The sequence below is a fragment of the Lonchura striata genome, chromosome 11 (genome assembly GCF_046129695.1).
Source record: "Lonchura striata isolate bLonStr1 chromosome 11, bLonStr1.mat, whole genome shotgun sequence".
In the NCBI taxonomy this organism is placed as follows: domain Eukaryota; kingdom Metazoa; phylum Chordata; class Aves; order Passeriformes; family Estrildidae; genus Lonchura; species Lonchura striata.
In genome coordinates, this window is record NC_134613.1 from 15,451,467 (window position 1) to 15,473,609 (window position 22,143).

General features: G+C 36.8%; 1 protein-coding gene across 1 annotated transcript in view; it reads left to right on the forward strand.

Moving 5' to 3' along the window:
* The window catches only part of EFL1 (elongation factor like GTPase 1), a 64,638-nt gene that overhangs the window by 30,361 nt on the left and 12,134 nt on the right, over positions 1 to 22,143 (forward strand). The window contains exons 16-18 of the mRNA XM_021537581.3: positions 13,821 to 13,952; positions 16,382 to 16,529; positions 20,164 to 21,167. Coding sequence (XP_021393256.2) covers positions 13,821 to 13,952; positions 16,382 to 16,529; positions 20,164 to 21,167 — 1,284 coding nt within the window. The remainder of the gene's footprint in view (positions 1 to 13,820; positions 13,953 to 16,381; positions 16,530 to 20,163; positions 21,168 to 22,143) is intronic.

The following is a 22,143-nucleotide window of genomic DNA, read 5'->3' on the forward strand; positions in this document are numbered from 1 at the left end:
TTATACTTTAAACAAGTATTCTGTGAACAAAACCGTTCTAAAGAACAAATCTAGTGGGTTTCTGTTTTTCACTGAGTTTTGGTTTCTTGAAACATGTACAACCGTCTGATAAGGATTATATTTGAATTTGTATATTAAATATCTCAATATTCAGGGCATCTGAGTTATGATGATTCCTTGACAAATTAGGGTAATTAGAGAATTGTTGTGTAATTTTCCATGTTTCTTTACAAGAACTGGCTATAGGAACCAGTTACCTTGTTTTGTTGTTATACTGTTTTCTTACTCCCATTTAATGTGAAGCCAGAGGGCACTGTTTTTCATACAATACAAAAAGTGCTGCTGTTTCAACTTTGGATGAAGGTCTCATGGATTCACAGTACTGTCAGTGTAGTGAAAACTTTGGATTATGGTTTTTAATATATATTTCTTCATGCAGAAAATCTACAAATGTTTTGACTCTAAATTAAATTAATCTCACCGAGTAGTCTGAGAGCCAAAAGTCTGCAATCAGCATGGCTCCTACTTAATAGTTCAGTTTGGAAATGTACAGCTTTAGTGTAGTGTTAAGCCACTGCCATGAAAACGTCTTTTTCAGCTTCTTTTTTTTGACACTTTCTTCATCCTAAGAAAAGTGACTGTTTTATAGAAAAGGAGTTCCTCTCTGAATGTTTCTTTAACTTTCATGGCTACACTAATTGCCTTCTGCTCAGGTTAATAGCTGGACTGTAGAAATTAGGCTGGACCTCCCTCATCTGTTCTTGTAGTTTTAATGTGGCTCTGAAATCGACCCTTTTCCCCCTAAGCTCCCAGCCCAAATCTTACTGTTAACCTCTTGTTTTCCCTTTCTATTCCACCTTTCTCTCTGTATTTCTATCTGTTATTCTACCTCTGCTTTTAATTTGTATTACCTTAGTTATCCCACGTCAATAAAGTGAGACTATATGAGAATTTTAGTTAACCACAGCCTAAGCAAACGAAAAAGCTGTTCTTTTAGCTGGCATTGTTTATGCAAAACCACTAATCTGTGAGGGCAATTTACTTGAATGTGTTCTAAATTCCTGCTGGAGCACTTCCTATTGTGAAGTGTAAGGGGGAGAGGAGCAGGATTCCTGTTTTCACACCTGGTGTGGAGAAGTGTTCCTCTTCCTGTGTAGTAGCCCTGTGCCTGTAATACTCAGCATCCTTACAATAAATAAATACCATCTGTGGCTGTGAAATGCCTCTACTTCTACACTTGGACCAGCCACAAGCCTTCGTTTATTCCTTTGGATGTTTCTGCTTTGCTTCCATTGTCTGTTGTTACCAGAGCTTCTTCGAGGAGTTCAGAAAAAGTTTGGAGTCATTTTTGCACATAACCCCACTGAAAGGACCTGATTCACAGAGAACCACAATCCCGTGTAACAAACAGCAAGGTTAAAAAGTCAAGAGACTGTTAACAAGGGCTGTGTTTCAGTGACTTATTTTCTAAATATTATCCCAGATTTTGATGTTGTTTCGTGTCCCAGCTGAAATTGCAGAAGTGTTGTGAGGGCTGCTTGGCCTGTGTCAGGCTGTGAGTCATGGAGCTGGCTTTGTCTGGGCTGTGAACCGTGGGGGGGACTTAAGGCAGAGCTATATTTAGGATTATCAACTGATGTCAAACCGTGGAGCACTGCTAAACAACACTGTTAAAGGGGCAGCACTGGATAGTTTGGGCTCAAAGTTTAGATTGTTTGTAGTGCTTTTTGATTTAGTAAATAATTGGGAAAGTTGATACTTACTAGAAGTATTCTGCAAACCAAGCAGTGTAAGTTTCAACTCCATTTATATTTAGCTAGTAAAAACTATTGTGATTTTATGGTCAAAGTGGTATGATTTGAAAAGAGCAAGCTTAGATAGTACTTCTAGTTTTACATGTTTCAGAATCTGAATGATTAAGAACATTATGTATAAAGAATTGTTAAATTCCAGTCATAGACAAGAAATAATATTTGAAGGGCTGTTAACATTGAGTTAATATCTTAAGATGCAGAACACCTCCTCACCTTGTATTTAAAATTTTGTCATTAATGCATGGAACCAAATTTAGATACCTTTTTGTGTCTAATTAAGACTAAAAGTAGTAGGGTTCTTTTCTAAACTTTCTTGCTCCTTACTACCTAATTCCCTCCAGTGAGATCTGTTATGTATAGGGGAAAAATTCAAGAATGATTTTTAAAAACTAAAAGTTCCATTTTCCAAGGCTGCTCATCTGTCATGACTGTCATGGACTGTAGCTAATGTTTTTTGTGGGATTTTACAATTGGAAACCTTCCTTCTGCATGCATGTTTTGGTACATAATTCACCTAATTTGGTGGAGAGAATTTTATATTGCAGTCTTTGCTTCTGGTCCTTGTCTGTGTGAAAATAGTGAGATTGCAGTAGGAAAACTGCGGTGAGTATAAGGACCCCAGCTGTGAAGTGAATCAAAGATTTTGTGACAGAATAGAGGTAATTTCTGTCGTCCTGATAAATTTGAAGTTCAGAAGTTTTTCTAAGGCTCTTGATGTTGGTTTAAGTGCACTATTACTGACTTGACTGTAGCCAGACCTGTGCTGTGATAGTGTACTGATGGGAAAATAGAAAAACTCCACTCTGGGTGTGTAAGTTTTACAGTTGTTCAAGTTGATGTATGGGACATAAGTCAGTTTATCTGTTACTGACATTTTAAACTTCAGTGAAATGCCAGCCTTGATACAAGTCTGTTTCAGTGACTAACTGCATTTCTGAAACATAATATTAGCAACTAATACTCATCCAAAGGCTTGATGTTTTCTAAGTGTCATATGTTAGAATTTACCCAATATTGAAGTATTGGGTCACCAACTGGTGTGGGCTGCATGGCTGTGAACTCGTTACTGTAAATGAAAATGCAACCTGCTGATAGTTCTTGTTCCATCAGTTGCTGCACTTACACAAAGACATTCCTTCCCATTCCCCACTCTTTAGCCTGCTGGAGATGATGAGGACCAAGCAGTTGAAAGCCCACATGATTGAGAAGCTCTCAAAACAGGATGTAAAATGTCTGGAATCCTGATGGTTATATTTTTCCAAGCTTTTGCACAAAATAATAATTGTTTTGTGATGTTCAAGAGGAAAGTTCTCTGAGCAGTGTTACTAACAAAGCCTAGATTCCTGTGGACTGATGTCCTTAAAATCCTCAGCTCCCCTCTCTGCTGCAGTTGTGTCCCAGTTGGCCGCCGGGACGCGCGTGCTGGTCGCCAGGCAGCTGCTCCAGGCGGGATATGTAATAATCGTGTTTTGCCTGCCCTTTCTTCAGTGAGATCACCAATTTTGGTCTCCCTTCAGTACTTAGCCAATGATCTTACATAACTTGTGGAAACTTAATTACACCTGGACTCTCGTCTCTCTCTTGCTGGTGAACTTAGTGGAAGTTAACAACATGTTTAAAAGTTGTTGAGGGGAGCCTGTGTGATTACAGGAGTTGCGTTTACTTTGGAAATGGGACTAAAAACATACTCCATTTTCAACAGATTCTTCTGTGTCCGCAGGGCCGTCAGGAAGCATGACATACTGTGTTGAAAGCCTTGCCTTCAACCAAAAAGAGTCATTTCAGTGCTCAGGCATTTTTAGCAGAAATGCCTCTCATTTTTAGTAAAAAAGGTTTATCTATCTGGAATTCCTCCAAAGTGTTTAAAGCTGATACAGAGCAGTGGCAAATGGCCACGTTTCTTCTGGTCAGAAAAGCAGCTGACTGTTTTTTGTGTGTGTTTTAAGGTTTTGCTTTGTCTTGAAGCAGCAGCTGAGCTGCTGCTGCTGCCTGTGGCTGACGCTGGAAACCATCAGTGGGCTCTGCTGCTTAGGCAGCACAATGTCAGCCAGCCTGGCCTCCTCTGGCAGGGCACAGAGGTGGGGCATGGACACAAATGAACTTCTTTCACGACCTAGAGGTGTTAGCTGCTCCCTCTGTGTAGATAGGAAAGGGGGAAAAGGTCTCTCAACTAGTTTTTGGAGGGGCTGGTTGTTTAACCTGGTGTTGTGGTTGGTGTCACCATGCCATTGGGGTTTCACTAGGATTAATATGTTGAGTTGCCTGTTCTTGGACAAAATGTCAGAAGCAGCCTCTTAATGCGTTGATAGTTGAGGGAGTGCAAATTGTGTGAGAGTTAAAGTTACTTTTTATTGGATTACTTTTTCTCTGTTTATTTAGTATCCTCAGTTGTCTCACCCAGAGTCTGACAAATGCTGGTGCTGGGGAGCCAGAAGTGGAGACAGGTTTGGTTTTCTAGGGGGCAGCTGGCTGTAGGTCATCCCAGCTGTATTTGAGATGGTGTTCTCAGATTGCCTTTTGGGGTGGGGTCTCTTTTCCTTTTATCCTTGAATGCAAATGAATTGATCGGTGACTGGTGATATTCCTATAAGAAAGGGAATTAAAACACAGAGTTTTCCAGATGTGGGAGTGTTAAAGCTCCAAGCTCCCTCCCTGGAATCTTTTGTCACTGTGAGGCTTGTGCCTGTTTGTACCAAATGAAGACAGCAGTGTTTGGGGTGTTCTCAATGCATATAGACTCATGTGATGTAAATAAAATTAAATCTTATTAGTTGTTTTGTTGGGTTTTGGGTTTTTTAGCAACAAGGCATTAAAAATAAAGATTAGTTCTATTTAATATCTTAATTTTAAAATAGAGGAATGTTTTAAAGCTCAGTTTAATGATGTGGTCCTCTGCACTAGCCCTAAGAATTCTCATGCCTTTGGAATAATCCATGTATTTATTTCCCATTTTTTTCTTGTCCTAGAGCTAATGGAAGTTAATATGTTGCAATATTTTAGGAAGTCAAAATTATGCAGACTGCAAATTACAGTAATAACTCTCAATGATACATTAACTGAAGTAATCAGAAATTAGGGTGAAAATTACAGTCTTCTTTCCTTTGGGGGAAAAAGGTTTGGAGGGATAAGGAGGATAAATAGCATTCCTAACTTTTAGGGGGGTTTTGCATTTTAAATATATCTGATTTTGCTATGCTTAGTTTACTCAGAGGCAGACTGGCAGTACTACTTAAAGTGAAGCTGACTTTTAAAATCCATTAGTTAAATGCAATTTTGTGGCAAAGTAAGAATTATTTTCAATCTGAGGTCAGTATTAATGGCTTTGTAACAGATTTTCATGTGGCAGCAACTTTTTTCATTTTTTTTACAAATTGAGGGAATTTTCTGTTTATTTTTAATTAGTTTATTTTTTAATTAGTTTAGCTATTAAAACTGGAGCCTGTGATAAATAACTCATTATCAATAACTTCCTAGGCTGTTGATATAACAAGTGTATTTAAGACATCCCTGTTCCCTCTAATGCCATCTGTTTTACACCCATTATGTCAAATAGGCCAAATCTGAGACATTTGAAAGGTGCTTTATTTGCTTAGAATCCTTCTGATTAATTATTTCTCAAATTATTATTGCTTGTGTAACTACAAATGAGCTACTTAAAGGTTTCTTTTAGCTTGAAGTGAAATTTTATATTCTTCTTTATCCATCTTGAAAATTACTGTATTTAAAGTAAACATCAATTTCTGTCTAATGCAGACTGAAGCAGTCCATTATTCATGGTGCTTTGGAAGACTCTAAGCAATATTTCCCAAGGCAGCAAAATCAGGCAGCATAAATCACTTCTAGACAGATGTGTTATGGGGGGTTGGGAGGTTGCCTTTAAAAGAGAGCATTAGGCATTGGGTCAGTCTTGGAAAATTGAATTTTAATTAGTTACTTGCATGTCTTACAAGTTAACAGGATAAATGGTCAATGGCTCAGGCATTTCCCACAGGATATTGTACACATTTGGTAGTCAGTGTGCTGCTCTGCCTGTGCTATCTGGAATATCCTCATAACTGGTTAGTCTATATTTGCATTTATGTGATGTATTGAATGATAAAGGCCTTATGTTCTTTCTTTAAGTAATGAAATAAAAATCACATATATTGGGATTTTACAGTTGAACATAAATCAGCACATGGATGGTCGAAATTTAATGAGCTTTTGAACTAACTGCCATTGTCCTTTGTAATTGACACTTCTAGTGGTAGATTCTAAATTCTCCATGTACCTGGGGTATGTAATGCAGGATTTGTAGGAATATGTTCATGTAGCTTTTCCTAGGTAAACATGACAAAACTTCCAAGGCTTCTACAGATCAAAATTAATTCTTTGCAAGATCAGTGCCTGAAGGCTTAATTAATTTTAACATCTTATAATTGATTCTGGGAAGTAACAGATGATAGTTATATTTTGCAATCTTCTTAAATCTGCTGTTTAAGAAAACAGTATATACATGAAGTCTGCCCATTTTCAGGAGACATTACTGGAACTGAATAAAGCCTAAAAAGGATCTATGCTATAATTAGTCTGATATATGAAGAAATCATTTGATGTTAATTGCTCTGTTAGCTGAGATTAGTTATTTTTCTCTGTTTAGAGGAAGCATTTGATCAAGAAATTAGGAAGAATTAAGTTTTCTATTGTGCTGAAATAATGAATTTTAGATCTTTGCTCTCATAAAAATATGTAGATAAAATAAAAATTTTCTCTACTACTCTCATAAAAATAGTAAAATATTATAAGGGGGTTTATGTCTTCCCATCTTCTACTTAGAAATAAATATTGAACTTTGCTATGTGTTCAAGTAGAAAGGCTTTGCCTCCATCTCCTTTCTTTCAATGTTAAACAGTTTTCATGCTCAGTCGTATAGAGTACAACTGATTCCATGCTTCCTTCTCAGCCTCAGGCTGCTGCCTCCCTCTGCTCTGCCTTCTCAACACCCATACATTCCAATGTAGGTGAAATATTTCAAAAAAATGTTGAAATAAGTTGAGAAGTGATTGTTTTGATTAATACTTCTGATATCTATTATCTTCATGATCCCATAACACGCAGTCCTCTTTTGATAGATTTCTGGAACCCGAGTATGTGTGTACAGCTAACGTTTTGATGGTGGTCCTGCAAAAGATTGTTCTACTTTTTTCTAATGTAACTAGCCAGAGAAGTTGGTTTTTAAATAACTTTGTCTCCTTTTTAAAGTCCAAAATAGCAATATCAAATGTGTCTTTGCTGGGTGACTGCTAGATTTGTGTTTTCCTTCTGCTAGCTTGAGGGAAGAAATTTGGATCTTTCGGTATATGCTCCTTTTACAAACATAGATATTCATATGAAGCCTAAGTCTAAAGTGTTTTACCAAACACTTAAATGTTTTCTTGAGTTTTGTTGATGGATGAGGGTGTTGTTGGGGATTTTGGTGTTTTAAGTTGTTTTTTTTTAAGTTTTCTCATTTTACCAGTAGGAGCCAGCAGTGGATGGCCAACAATGCAGGGAGGCCTCCAGAGCTAGACCTGAAACGTTTCTCATCTTCACAGAAAGATACATAGAGTCTTCAGAGAGAGTAGTTAAAGCTATGTTGACTAGAAGTCTTGCTTTTTTCTTAGAGGATTGCTGGGCAATTTTTTTCCCTGCATAGGATGCTTCATAGGAATTCAGCTGAACTGTTTTCCAGTACAACATGCAATTTCATTTGTTTATTTATAAAAGCGCATTTACTATTACTAAATAAAAACCCTCAACATCAAATCAGCCTTTCAAAAGACTTGTATGTTATCAAAGTAAATATGTTGAACAACTATTCCTAAATTTCATGTGTTTGGGACAGGAAACATTCTGAACTGGTGCTGAAGTTCTGGTAGTAATTAAAAAAAAAAAATTAAGTCAATTCAGATGTGTTGCTGTCAGGTCAAATTAAAATAATCTATATAAAGTAATTATAAATCTAAAATTTGGTTTGTGTTTCAGAAACGCTTGCACAGTTTTGTATGGCACTTAATGCTTCCCACATGCAGTAATGGGAGCATTAATTTGACATACAAGCTGTAACTGAAGTGAGTTCCAGTGCCTATTTGGTCACATTGCACAGAGATCTGTCCACATATCTACTGTTGTTCGGGATTGCTGCTTTCAAATGATGTCAAGTTGAGCTGGTGTGTGGAAAGGAATTTTAATGTGTGGGCTAAGGCAAAATATATTACATATCTACCTTCTGAGGACAGCTACTGACCATTTTATAAAACCACAAAAGGTGCTGTTCAGTGCCTTTATCAAGAATGCTTTACAGTTAAAAGGTTAAAGTAGTTTTAATTGGAATAAAGTTTTTTTCCTTTTTTCTTTTTTTTTTTTCCTGTGGAGCTACAAGTACATTGATTTCATAATACATAAAGATGGATGGGGGCCTGTTACAGATCTAAGTATGAAATTTCTAGGTTTCTGTGCTAAAATGACACTTAAAACATAAATGTTGAAAAATTGGAATAATTTCCTTCAGTCTAAGCTCTAAAAATTAGTATGGCATGATAAATGAAATAATTGTGTACTGTAAGAAGAACATGATTATTTGAAATACTTTCATCTTCTGTAGTTATTGGTCTCATTAAGCAGCTTAAGGAGATCAATATTTCATCTTGACTACAACAGTTTGTAAATCCAGAAGCCATATTTGGAATGTTAATAGATTTTGGTTTAATTCTGTTTACTTTAAAGTAAATTTGTATTTTAGCAAGCAAATTTCTGACTCAACTTTGATGTCAGCTTTGTTACACAGATTGATTGCAGGTAGATCTCAAGCCATTCACTGTAACATTTTAAAGATGTTACTGTTTAATGTAAAGGATTTTTTTTATGGTTTCCTTGAAATTGTTTGTAGTCTCATCTGAAGAAGTATAGGAATGTTCATAATTAGAATTGCCAGCTCAGTCAACACTTAGGGAAATCGTGTTATCATGCAGTCTAAGAGCCTAATGAAATATATGGTATTTTTTCCCAAAGATGCTCAGCAGAAGATAAATGAGGCTGGTTTACTCCTTATGTGTGATTGCAATCCTTCTAGAAACTATAATCTAGTAAGAGGATATTTCAGTGGAACTTGCTGTTAGACTGTATCCTTGCTCTCCTTGCAGCCCTGAAAGCAGACAGCTTTGTTCTTTGAACTGCTGTTTTTTTTTTTTCCTGAAAGAACTCAGTGGGGTGCTCCAGCCCTGTTTCATCTTTCACTTCCTGAAGATTCAGTAGTAAAATACTGAGTTGTTTCTTGTGTCTATAGCTGCTTCTTGCATTCAGTGTCTTACCACAACTGTGCCCCTTGGGGAGAGGGAGTTTTGTTGTAGCATTATTTGTAATATGGCTGAGCTTACTCCCATCTGATCAGAAAGTTAGGCTCAATTTCCTCTCAACTGCTGTGAACCGAAAAGTAAAATTTTATAATAAAATTACACGTGAATACCTTGGTATTAAGAAACTGAATTCATGTTAATCTCCAGTGCATACTCAGGTAGAACTTGTGTTTCTGAAACTCGGGAGGAAACTGGGACAAATAGTTCTACAGTCAGTTGGATAGTGGTGTTTTTTTAGAGATTCAGCTCAAGAAAAGAAAATTGGGAAATCAGAAAAAGAAATGTTTAATTAGCTTTTCTGTAAAATGATTGGAACTGATGGAGAGCAGCTGAAACCATGCACATACCTTACAATATTAGTTTTTCCATATTAACAATTTCACTTGCTTAGAAACAAGTAAGAATTGAGGGGGAAGTGCACAATTAGAGATGAGGCTCACCAGCAATCTGTGCTAACATGTGGTGTGTATTATGGAAAAAGTTGATGAAATCTCAACTAGAATGTGGTCTGTGACTTGACTAACATCCCCTTCTCTTCTAGAAACAGTTTCTAATATAGAAAGGTCAAATTCTGCCCTCAGATGTCTCTCTGGAGTGCCAGTGAGACACAAGAGAAACATGCTTAAAATCTGAGGTGATAAATGTATAATACAAGTTATTCTTAAGCCATAGTAGCTACTTGTCCCTACAGTTGCAGCCATAAAATCTCAGTGATTAGTAAAACCTTTTAAGATTTCTCAAATGTAAAAGGCATACTGCTGTAACTGAGTTTAATCCTACCAAAAGCTACTTTTTCTTACAAACTCCTTCCTTTCCCTTTTTTTTTTTTTTTTTTTTTAATTAGGGACAGCAGTGAAAGGCTGGAGGCTCATGCTTAAAATTCATCTGGCTACAGTGAACTAATGTTAGTCACCCTATAGGTGCCAGTGTGCTAATGGTATAATGTTTTGTAGTCTTTAGCTAGATACTGTGAAAAGGAGAATTATTTGCATAGATTTGAGGAAGAATGATGATTGATATGGAAGCATTTTCCTTGATTTTTTTTTTATTATTTTGATATTATTTGGCAAATCTAATTTGTTCTTCTAAGTTTGTTTTGGTTGGCCTTTACCCTATTTACTTCAAGAATGAACTGTAAACATCTAGAGCCAATCATACTTTTAAGGTGGATTTGTGAATTTGTTTTCTCATACATATTTTTAAATTACTTCCTAAAGATGTTTCTTCTAAAATGTCTCTTACAGGGCACAATAAAAGTATTTGTATTGCTGCTCAAAGAAAATTATAGAGGTGTCATTGTGTTTGTACAATCCCCTTGAAACGACAGGCACATGCTTACTGAGATTTCAGATTGTGTAGATTTACACAAGTTTGGCTCACACCTACATAATTCCCATGAATTATGGAGGAGCTTGCATGGTCTTCACTGATCCATAGTGAAGTGCATGGAGCATTCAAACCAGGAGGCTTTACATATTGTAGGGTCCTAATCTTTCTTAGGAGGTATCATTGATAAGAAATGATAGGTTTCAGTGGAGACAGAGCCTTACTGGGAAGGTTAACATCAGCTCTCTGCTTTAGTTAGTTCCTTACCCTGTTAGTCCAAAGCCTGACAAGTCTCCATTCCAAAGCAGCCCGGGATTCTTAAGTGGTGATATCATCAGCGAGAGAAGATAAAGATCGACTGAACTAATGTGCTGAGGCTAGGAACAATGTGGCAGAAGTTAAAATTTAAAAAGCTTTCATTCTTCTTTGTTTGATTTTTCACACTGCAAACTAAATTATTCCCTTATCTGATTGAAAAACTTTAGCGTGGTGGTGTCTGCCTCATTCTTTTTGCAACTTGAAAGAACGTTAAATGCCTAAATCTTTTTACATCAAGAGAAACTAATTACATATACCTTGAAGATGATCTTTTATGCTTTCAGATCTTTATAGCTGAATTGAGCTGGAAAAGCATACTTTAAAGGCAGCAAAATTATTGTGTAAGGTGTAGTGGTTACCAGCAAGACACAGAAGTGAAAAGTAAATTGAGACTTGTCTTAAAACTCCTACTCCTTTTGAAAAATTCAGTCATGATGTTCTTATCTCTTTTTACCATTTAGCTTCTATCATATTGTAGTATCTGGTGATACAGGTAGGTATATACTTGATTTAGTATTCTTATCTTCTAGGGCAAGTCAGAGAAGGGTCTCAATAAAAGAAGAACCTTTGTAAATCTCATACTTCACCACCTCTGTAATAATTCTTCCTGAACCATCATTTGGTCTACTTTTAAAAGCACAAACCACCGACCTCTGAAGGTCTTACTATTATCTCACAGGCTTTTTTTAAGGCTTACTTTTGAGTGATTTTTTTAAGACCTTTCAAGTAGGATATTGATACACATCTGAGATCTGTGATCTCAAGTAGTATGTGCAAATTTCAGTGGTCTGGACAATAACTGAGTTTAAGATTTATGCATCTTCATAATTAAAGGAATTCTTCCCTTGATATATAATGTGGTACTTTGGAATTAGTTGTTACCTCTTCCTCTAAAATTATTCTGAAAACACATTAGCAGTTCCTTAGTAATCACAGTATGCAAAAAAAGAGTATCCAAGAATCATTATCAATTTTTTCCAACATTTGTTTATAAGACTTTTTAATTTAAATAGATTCAACATGACTGGACACAGCTCTCTGCTAGTTCACACACTTCAGCAATTAAAACACTCAGGTTGTAAGCCTAACAGATTTTGATGAAAACTGTCAGTTTTTTTATTTTTAGTGTAGTACTGATGCCAGACTCTTATATTTCATGTATTTTTGCCTTCAAATGTGAAACAGAAGAGGAACAAGCTTCAATTTTTCTGTATGACAGGAAAAGTACAGGAACGTGTTAAGAAAAGAGTGAGCCTGTCTGAAATAAGATTTGGTAACTTTATTTCTCTGGTTCACATTACACTGTGCAAAGAAGCTGTTCACCTCCCATTCTAAATCATTTTCATTTTACCAGCTGGAGAAGATCAGAATAAAATGGACCCATCCCTTTTCTCAGTCCCTAGTGGTGATGATGATCTAGCATTTGTTTTTCATTCAAACCACATGTTGAATAAGTGAAAAAGAGGAAATACATGCTGGTCATAGGTCAGATGCAACACAGAGTTTATACAGATTTATTTTCTTTGTAGCATCTGCAATCCTGCATTTAAAGCCATTGAATGTTGTCCTGCTTCCAGTTATTTTGAGGCAGGTTTTCTAATATAATGACATTTTGGGTTTTGGATTACCCTGCTGGCCAGGCATCCAGCCTGAGAGCTGGAGGAACAGCCTCATTCTGCAGCTGAATCTGCAGCAGAACTCAAACTCCTGAACTCAAACTCCTGCATGATCTCATAGGGTGGAAGCTGACCCTCTTTGTTTCTGGCCTCAAATGAAGAAAACTAAGCCAAAAAAAAATATAAAAAACTGGAAAAAGTATTAGGGTGATAATGGGGAGGTGGGGTGAAGAACTCCCTGGGCATGTAGGAGACAGTAAGGAGGAAGGAGCACAAATATACTGCAGTCTACAATGTGAATTTAATTTTTAAGCAGATATGGATTATGATCTGAAGGTTTCAGTTTTCTCCTAGCATTACAAGTTACACGCTCATTTAATTTATACTCCATTAGAACTGCAAAGCTCATTGCTTATGATTGAAAGAGCATCAGGAAAAGTGATTGTATAAATTGATATCAGCTTTATTTGTTGTCTTTATTATTCACACACTTCTAGTCATGTTTTAATAGCTTTGAGTAAATTATGAATGATGTGCAGTTGGTTAGGAATTTGAAGGCAATAATTTCACATTCTCTTAAATGTGCCAGCCAGCCAAAACTCAGTATGCATTTACAGCAGCTATTTTGCAGATTTATAGCTAATATTTTTTCTATATTTTCTTTTATCACTACAATTTAATCTCACTTTTCTTCACCTTGTCAGCATTATAATGTATAATAGAATGAGAATTAATAGCCTACAATGGGATGAATTCATTTTTACAAGAATCAAGTTGGACAAAAAGTGAATCCCAAATGGGCACGAGGGGGTGGGAAGGAAAAAAAAAGCATTCTTCACAACAATAATAATAATAATAATGAAACACTGGAGGAGGTTGCCAGCAGAGACTGTGCAGCCTGTACTGTGAAAACCTTGATCTGAGCAACTTGATCTACTTGTGAAGTTTACCCTGTTTTGGACTGGATGACCATTGCAGGTCTCGTGCAATCTAAATTTTTCTAAATTTAAACCACCAGAATTAAATCTGAGCTGTACAAAGGCTTGGACATATTAGAAGGGAAAAAAAATTCCTCATGTCCTTTCTGTTTTTCAGAGCTATAAACACGCCTTTTAAAATACTGAGGGAATGCAATGGGAACTGTGAGACTAAATATCAAATGTCACACCAGAGACTTAGGAACCCAGTGTATGGACAAGTATCTTAACAGATACTTTATATGAACAGTGAAGAAGAATTCTTCAATCCTCCTTTTGTAATTAGAATGATTTCACCTTTTTTAACTTAATGGTTATGTTTTTAGTCTCATTTAATATGACAGTTGGTGATCTTTTTTTGTTGTTTTGCCTTTTTTTTCCCCCAATTTCTATTAGGAATAGGAGGCCTGCAAGATTTTGTGCTGAAGTCTGCAACACTGTCAACATCACCTGCTTGTCCACCATTTACACCTCTCAACTTCGAAGCTACCCCGATTGTGCGAGTAGCAGTTGAACCCAAACATCCAAGTAAGCTTCCAGGAGAATGGGGATGGTAACACCAGCTCAGTGTGGCAGCAGTGCAGCTTCCAGCCCTCAGTGATTTGGTTAGTTCATGAGCTAGCCACTGAATGAGAGACTTGCCCAATATAAAATAAACCTGGAGGTTGCCTGGAGGGCAGCGTGAGTTGTTCCAGCTGCCTCGCTCCTGTCTCAGTAGGTGAGGAGACACAGGAGAAGCTGTTGTGCCATTTTGTGACAGTCAAACACTGCATGGGCTGACAGTTAGTGAAGGTGAGCAGATCTGTGGGTTCTGTCTGCTGCCCTTCTTCTATGGATGTCAGTAAGTTTGTAGTACTGCTTCTTGATGCCCCCACCCCACTTCCTGCAAAACAGAGTGGGATACCTCTGGCTTTATTTGAATTTCAGCCCAATTTCCATTTGTTGTTGTAGTGTTGGTAGAACCAAAATAACTGGCTTTATCTTCAGTTGCACAATACTCTTAACACTGAGATTACATGTTTTTTTAGAGAGCTATTGGACAGCTTTGGCAGCTCTTTGTTTCATGTGTTTGAGTATCAGATAATCATATATTGTACATCCTACATTTGTTAAAGCTGTTTTGAAAGTATTGGAAATTATGGGTTCTGCAAATTGTAGTATTAAGTTCAAAATATTAAAGGAATGTAATTCTAGAACTACTGACCAGTTTGGGGGTAATTTTTGTTTCTTAAGAAATGAAGCTGAATCATTCTTGCATCATTACTTAGTTTCTTCTCCTCAGTAGCTTCTGAATTTATGACCTGAACTAAATTTTTTAGGAGGACAAAAGCCTGAAAGTTTCCTGAAAAAGCCAGAAGTTTCCTGAAAAATCCACTGTTGCTTGCAATAACAGGAAGACAAGCAAAAAGTGGCCATTGCAGTTGCCCAGAGATCTGTGTGCAGTCTTGAGGTGGCCCTCTCACATTGTCACATGTGTGCATTGCACTAAACATCAGACCTGCTTCAAAACGACATCTGCTGATGTTGAAAAATGACTCATCTATGTACATTTTACAAAATTACAGCATGCCTTCACACATGTCAAAATCTTCCTGTATGGTTGCCATAAGCTCCAAAAGGAAAAAAAAAAAGTACCCATTACTCTGTGAGTTTAAATGCAGAGACAAAGTTGAAAGTCTTTGTTCAACTCCGTTGGCCATCTGAAATACCACTGCAGTTTTTCCACTTTGTTTTTTTTTTTTTTTTGGGAGGGGGGGGGGGTTTGTTTTGTTTAGTTTATTTTTCAAGGATATTTTTCTATTACACCTTTTAAGCTCATCAGTAAATAAACAATATCATATTTCTTTTCATAGACTCCAAGTGAATGACCACTTTAATGTCACTCTTTCTTCTGAATATGAATATACATTCCTGGAAACCCCTGGGGTATTCTCTACTGCCTGTGTAAAATAAAAAAAGAATTCATAATTAATTTCTTTAAAGTGTGTTTTTTATGAAAGGCTGCTGACATGAGGTGTTTATGTGTAGCTTTGATGTAATCTAGCCAAATTTGACTCAGCTGTGCTTGTTCATTCTCCATTAACTTTAAGACAGCTCATTTTAAACACCTTTATTTTAAGGGACAGCTGTGATTTGTTTCACTGAAAAGCTCTCACATTCATGATTTTTCCTCTTTTCAGATTTTAATTACTTTAAAGCTTTCTAGTGGCTTTCTAGTGGCTTCAAAATCCTTCCTGTTCTTTATTTGCAGTTATGCCTTCTAAGTAATCCATATAAAATACTTATATTTTAGTAAAGTTAATATTATTTATTTATTTGGAGCATTTTAAGCATTAGCAATTTAGAAGTTACTACACTTAGTTATAAAAGATTGCAAGGAAATAAAATTATTTACTGACAAATGACTTAAAAGTTGTAATAGATAAAAAGGTTATTATTTGATAATTTGTGAAAATGAGCAGTGAAGTCCTGAATTTTTTAATCACTTCATTTTGATAAAATTCAGGGGTTTTATTGGGTGTGAGCTGTTCATAAGATGTATCTGAAGTTACTTGTGTATAGGAAGCAACATAGCACAGTCATAGTCAATAGGTGACTTGTTCTGAATAGGTGACTGAACCTGCTGTAAAGCTGTGTAAACAAAAAATGTGCAATCCATTGAAGTGTGGTGTTATATGGTTATATTTGTATGATGTGAATTTTGTCATCAGTACATAAATTGTTGGTGACAAATGCTGAGTGCAGCTTATGTTTTCAGTTGGTGCTCTTAAACCACGCTGCTCTCTGTGACTCATATGCAGAAAATTGCCCACTGCAAGTTTTTGTGTATTCCTAAAATACCTATTTGTGTTCAGGCTTCCATAAAAATGAGTGTTACTACTTCTCAGTTTAAGTCTATCCTATTTTGAGTATTTCTTTCCCAGTATTCCTTTGTTAATGATGCCCTGTTTTGCCAGGTGATATGCCTCAGCTCGTCAGAGGGATGAAACTTTTAAACCAAGCTGATCCATGTGTGCAGGTTTTGATCCAGGAGACAGGAGAACATGTGCTGGTGACAGCAGGAGAAGTTCATCTTCAGCGCTGCTTGGATGACCTGAAAGAAAGGTTAGAGGGGCAAGGAGGAAGAAATATTTTTAGTTCAGTAGGTGTCTGTTGTATTTCTCTGTCAGATTGATATCTTTGATTTATATTCTGGTAAAATAGAGCTTTATCCACAAACAGTTTTTACCATTGAGTCATAAATGTACCTTTTTGGAGCTATAAAATTATCTGCAGTTTGGCAGAAGGCACTAGTTTATCACTTCTATGCATCTAACACAGACTTGGGGCACTTTCTAGAAATTACAAATTGCAGTACTTTCAAGAGTCTAATTAAGAATGTAATGTGGCATTTATACAAAATAAAACCTGAGGAGAATTAGGTCTGACAAATGAACTCTGAAAAATCATAAAGCACCAAGACCAAAATTTTATGTGCACACTCTATCCTGTGCCTTTTCTCACTGATTTTTTTTTTCAAATGTTAATCTGTTCTCATTCATGAGTAGTATTTTTTGCAAGCACACATACACACATTTAGTATCCTCTAATGTTTCTTCAATTGCAGAAAAACAGATATCTGAAACAATCCCTTCCTGTAACTTCATTTACTAAAACATTTCTGATGCTTCTGCCACATACTTTTACTGGCATTTTCTTCCTAAACCAAAGAGCAAACTTGATGAATGGTTGAATGTTTGTCTTACTGTACCCATACTCAGTTTAGTTAATATCAGACAACTGTAGTTTCTTATGAAAATTAGGCTGGATCACTTGTAAAAATGGATGTATGTTTTAATGGTTATTGTCATTACAATTTAGTGCAACGTATTTTTACCACTACTAAAAATGTTGTATTATTTATTGATACGTTTTGTTCAAATGTAATGCATTTAAGCAAAACTGGTTGTGCCTATCTTTAGCAGCAAGTTGCATAGCAGGATTGTATTATTGGCAATGGTCCCAATCTGAAAAAAAGAAACTTAAAATAATACTCCATGACAGGGTAATGGGATTATAGTGAGCAGCTAATAGGACTTAGTTACATACATTTATCTACATTTGCATCCCTAAACTTCTGTTTCATGTACATGATTTCAGAGGTTTTTATGAGTTGTTATCTAGTTTGTCTTTTGTTAAGAGAATGACAGCCTGTCAAAAGTGACCCCTTTGTACCCCTGTGCTTGTGGCATTGTGAGCAGAAAAAAAAAACACCTGGACACACAGACAAGCAGAGCTCCCACCATTGTCCTGCCTGACTGTGGTTGATGATTTCTCAGTTGGGTACCAGCTTCCAGCAGAAATTGGGAGCAGGTGTGTTCACTATGGAGCTCATCCTCCTTCTAAACCTCTCAGGATTTGGCATATTTTAGTCGACATCCCTCACACACCAGCTTGTGGTGATGCCTTGGGAGGCTACCTAGAACAGAGGCTAGTATTAAAGAAATAAAGTAGGTTTTTCTTAAAAAGGCCTTCAAAGGATACCCCTTGGGCAGTACTAGAGCCTGGCTGAGGCTACACCCAAGATGGACTCTGAGTCATGAGTTTCACACCTTTTTAAGTTTTGGTTCTTTTCCATATTGGGGTTAATTGTCCAGTTACAGCTTCAGGTAATGAAATCCTCCCAGACTGCTCTCCTCAACTTGCTGTTGTTCGTATTTTTTGGGCCTGAAGCTTCAACAGTGTCCTTGGTTCTCAGGCTGGAAAAGGATTGTTTTGTCTGACTAAACTGTGTGGAGAACTTGCTAACACTTTATATGAAGTTCAGAGTTATATGCTAATGCAGTACAGAATATGGAAAATATGAAAGCTGAAACTTAAGGCATCAGTGGGACAAGAATTGTCCCTTCCTTCTCTCCTCATTTTGTAGAAGAAAAACTCCATAATGGGATTCTTGTCTTGCTCCATTCCTCATGGATTCTGTGTTAATTCTGACAGTAGTAAACTGGCACTACTTAACTATTGAAGTGTGAAGAGAAGAAGTTGTGCTCTGAAATGTTAGTTTTAATTAGCTCTTTTTGTTTCTGTATAAATTAACTTTTCCTAAGTGCACATAATTTGGAAAAGCAAATGTTGAACTAGGGATCAAGACAGCATATAATAACCTAAAATGTGACCCACAAGTTTTTCCTCCAAAATATTGGCAAAGGTTGTGCAAGATGGTTGAGTCACACTTGAAGTAAGGGAGCAGGTCCTGATATTGGCATCTACTACAATTGCATCAACTGGGTTTTGCAGATTTGATCCTTTTGGACTCGTTACAGTAATTGGGGAGATTCTGCTGAATTCAAACTACATTGCATTGTCAAGATTTTATTCAGACTTTTTAGAAGGTGCCTATTTAATTTTAACTTTCCCACTGTGTATTTAGAAAATTATGTTCAAGTGACACTTATTGTCAGAGATGTGGAGAGACATGGAAACAACTAAAATATTAGTCATCTGTATTCATCTGAATGATTAAATATGTTCTGCTTGATTTCACCAAATTTATATTTTTTCTTCCCAATTAGTTCTTTTTGAATGGAGTAAGAAATTAGACCTTGTAACTTTCAATGTTTTATTTTCTGCATTGTACAATATAAATTTTTAGAAATTTCTTTCCCAGGGACATTGCAAATACTAAGCATGGGGGGACTAAGTTACCCTTTTCAGAATGAGAAACAAAGAGAATTAAGGTAATGGTGACATGTGGGTGGGTTTGTGTTTGGTTTCTTGGTATAATGCAAATTCTTGAAAAAACTGCAAAAGAAATAAGTCTCCTGGTTCTGAGTCCCATGGAAATAAATCTTAAAATTGTATTTTCTTTTTTGATCACTGCCAAAATTTACCAGAACATAGGAAATTTGGTTAGTCCTTCTGTTGTCATTTAATGAACCTGCTCAGAACTCCTGGCTGGTTAGGAAGGATACATAGCTCTGATCTTTGAGTCTGTCAGATAATTAATAATTCCTCCTTTTTCCTTGCCATCATTCACAACATTTAACATACCTAAAATGTTGCACCTGACTTCATAGCATTAAGCTTTAGTAATAGTGATTATCAGACAAAGCTCTGTTGGGCTTTCCCAGTGGTTCATCTTCTCTGGGCATGTCCCTGTGTGAGCAGATGTTCTGGCTCACACCAAGTGTCCATCTCTCTACCATGTCTGTGCAGTGTGGCCAACAGCAGGGGTGGGAGGAGTAAAACTGGAGTAACTGTGATGCTTTCCCAGGCCTCTGTCATTTTCAGTCCAGGGCCATTTGTGGTTTGGTTCCCAGTTAATCCTGGTCAGCCTTTCCCATACCCCACGTGGTTTTGTAGGTCACTGTTGCACCCTTGCAACATCTGAAGGCTTCTTGTGCTTGCGTTCCTTTGATCATCTTTATTCTCAGTTTTTTTCTAGTTCTGTTTCGTTTGAGGGCAGAGAACAGCACATACTTTCCACTATGTGGGTGAACCAGTGATTTATGCAGAGGCATAGCAATGCTTTTGCTTTTATTTTCTTGAGTTCCTTTCCAAATATTTCTGAAGACATAAAAGGCAGTGCTTCTTTTTTGAAGTACAGAAAATTTGGGTTTGAAATGCATTACCTAGTAATCTATGTTGCAATCAGTTTTCTTCATGAACATCTGTTCCATGTTAAGGCCATCGCCCTACCTCCCACCCCCAAGTTTAGAACTATTTTCAAGATTTTTAATTCTTAAACTTCATTTTGCAGGTTTGCAAAGGTGCAGATCAGTGTATCTGCTCCTATTATACCCTTCCGAGAGACCATAACAAGACCTCCCAAAGTTGATATGGTGAATGAAGAAATAGGCAAACAGCAGAAAGTTGCTGTCATACACCAAACAAAAGAGGACCAAAATAAAATTCCTGAAGGAATTCAGGTTGATTCAGATGGGCTTGTTACAATTAATACTCCAAATAAACAAGCTACTCTCAGTGTGAGAGCAATGCCACTCCCCGAGGAGGTAACTCGACTTCTTGAAGAAAACAGTGATTTAATTCGAACTATGGAACAACTCAACACATCTCTGAATGAAGATAAAAAAACACATGAGATAAATCAGAAGACTCTTGACAGAATCAAAGAATTCAAGCAAAAGTTGGAGAAAAGTCTTCAGGGAAGAAAGTGGAGAAATGCTGTTGATCAGATCTGGTCATTTGGACCACGGAAGTGTGGGCCTAATATTTTGTTACATAATTTTGAGGGCTATAAAAGATCTGTGTGGCAGTGCCTTGGGAACTCTGTGAAAGAAGTAGGTAAATACAGAGACTTTGACAACAGCGTAGTAAGTGGATTTCAGCTGGCTACACTTTCAGGCCCTATGTGTGAAGAGCCTCTCATGGGTGTTTGTTTTTCAGTGGAAAAATGGGAAATAAATAAAGCTGGAGATACTCTGTCAAATAATAGGCAGGATTCAGGGGAACTTGATACCACAGAACATCAGCAAAATGAAGATAATACTCTAGCAAGCAGTTGCACTGATGAAGGTTCCAGTGCAAATGAACGCCAGGACAGGAACCAAAGTGGCACAGACTCACCTGAGAAAATGAGCAGACACAAAGGAGAATTACCACTTGCAGATTGTTATGGCCCTTTCTCTGGACAGCTGATTGCCACCATGAAGGAAGCCTGTCGTTATGCTTTGCAGGCAAAGCCACAGAGACTCATGGCAGCAATGTACACATGTGAAATCATGGCTACTGCAGAAGTTTTAGGTAAGGTTTTAGGAAAATAAATCTTTGCCAAGAATTTGCTTTCTGATTTCCAAGGTGAGGTTTTATACATGAGACTGAATCAGAAGGTGTAACTTCATTAAAGTTTTTGTCAGGAGTCTTAGAGTTCACCAGTAAGATGCTCCAATGACTTTCTAATGCTTGTAATATTTACACTGTTCTGAATGAGAATTCAGCATTCTTGCTTATCTGAACCATAGGTATAAATGCTACACCTTTTTGATATGCAAGATACAAAACGTTGCCTTACTATGAAGTTTTTGTAAGACTAGCTTCAGTACCCATGAATATCAATACTGTGTCTTGTAATTAAGTGTAAGTTCCATGAAGAGAAGGAAAACCTCTCCTGTTTATTAAGGGAGTACAAGATCTTAGCAAATGCCATATCAAGATATTTTAATACAATAATACAAAAATAAAATCAGGGAAAAGAGTATTAAATTATTGTTACAGTCCATTTGGTAGTTTTTTTGTTTTTAAGTAGCATCTTTATCCTTCTGGTATGCAAGTTTCTCAATGGTGTCACTAATATTACTTTACCACTTGCACCTACTTAAACTTGTTTTTATTACCTGCTTATGACACCACTTAACTGTATTTGTTCTTGTCGTTTTCCATGGGAGTTGCTTGCACGCTGAATCTGATCCAAAGCACTGAGCTTTTCTTTAAAATGAACTTAAGCTACCAGCAATTTTACTTTGACTGTAATAATCATGGCACAAATTACAGCATATCCCATGTACGATAATTAAATATTTGGTTACTTGTAAAAAAATCTCAGCTGTTGTGCATACAATCATACTGATAGCAGTCCAAAGACCAAAAATTACAGTTGTAATGAAAATAAATGCCTTTGAGTGAGCAACTGTTTTGTGCAGATGATCCTGTTCTTTGCTGGAGATACCCTGTAGTGGGCCAGGTAAAGGGTGTGCTGCCATGGGCTTATGGGCACATTACC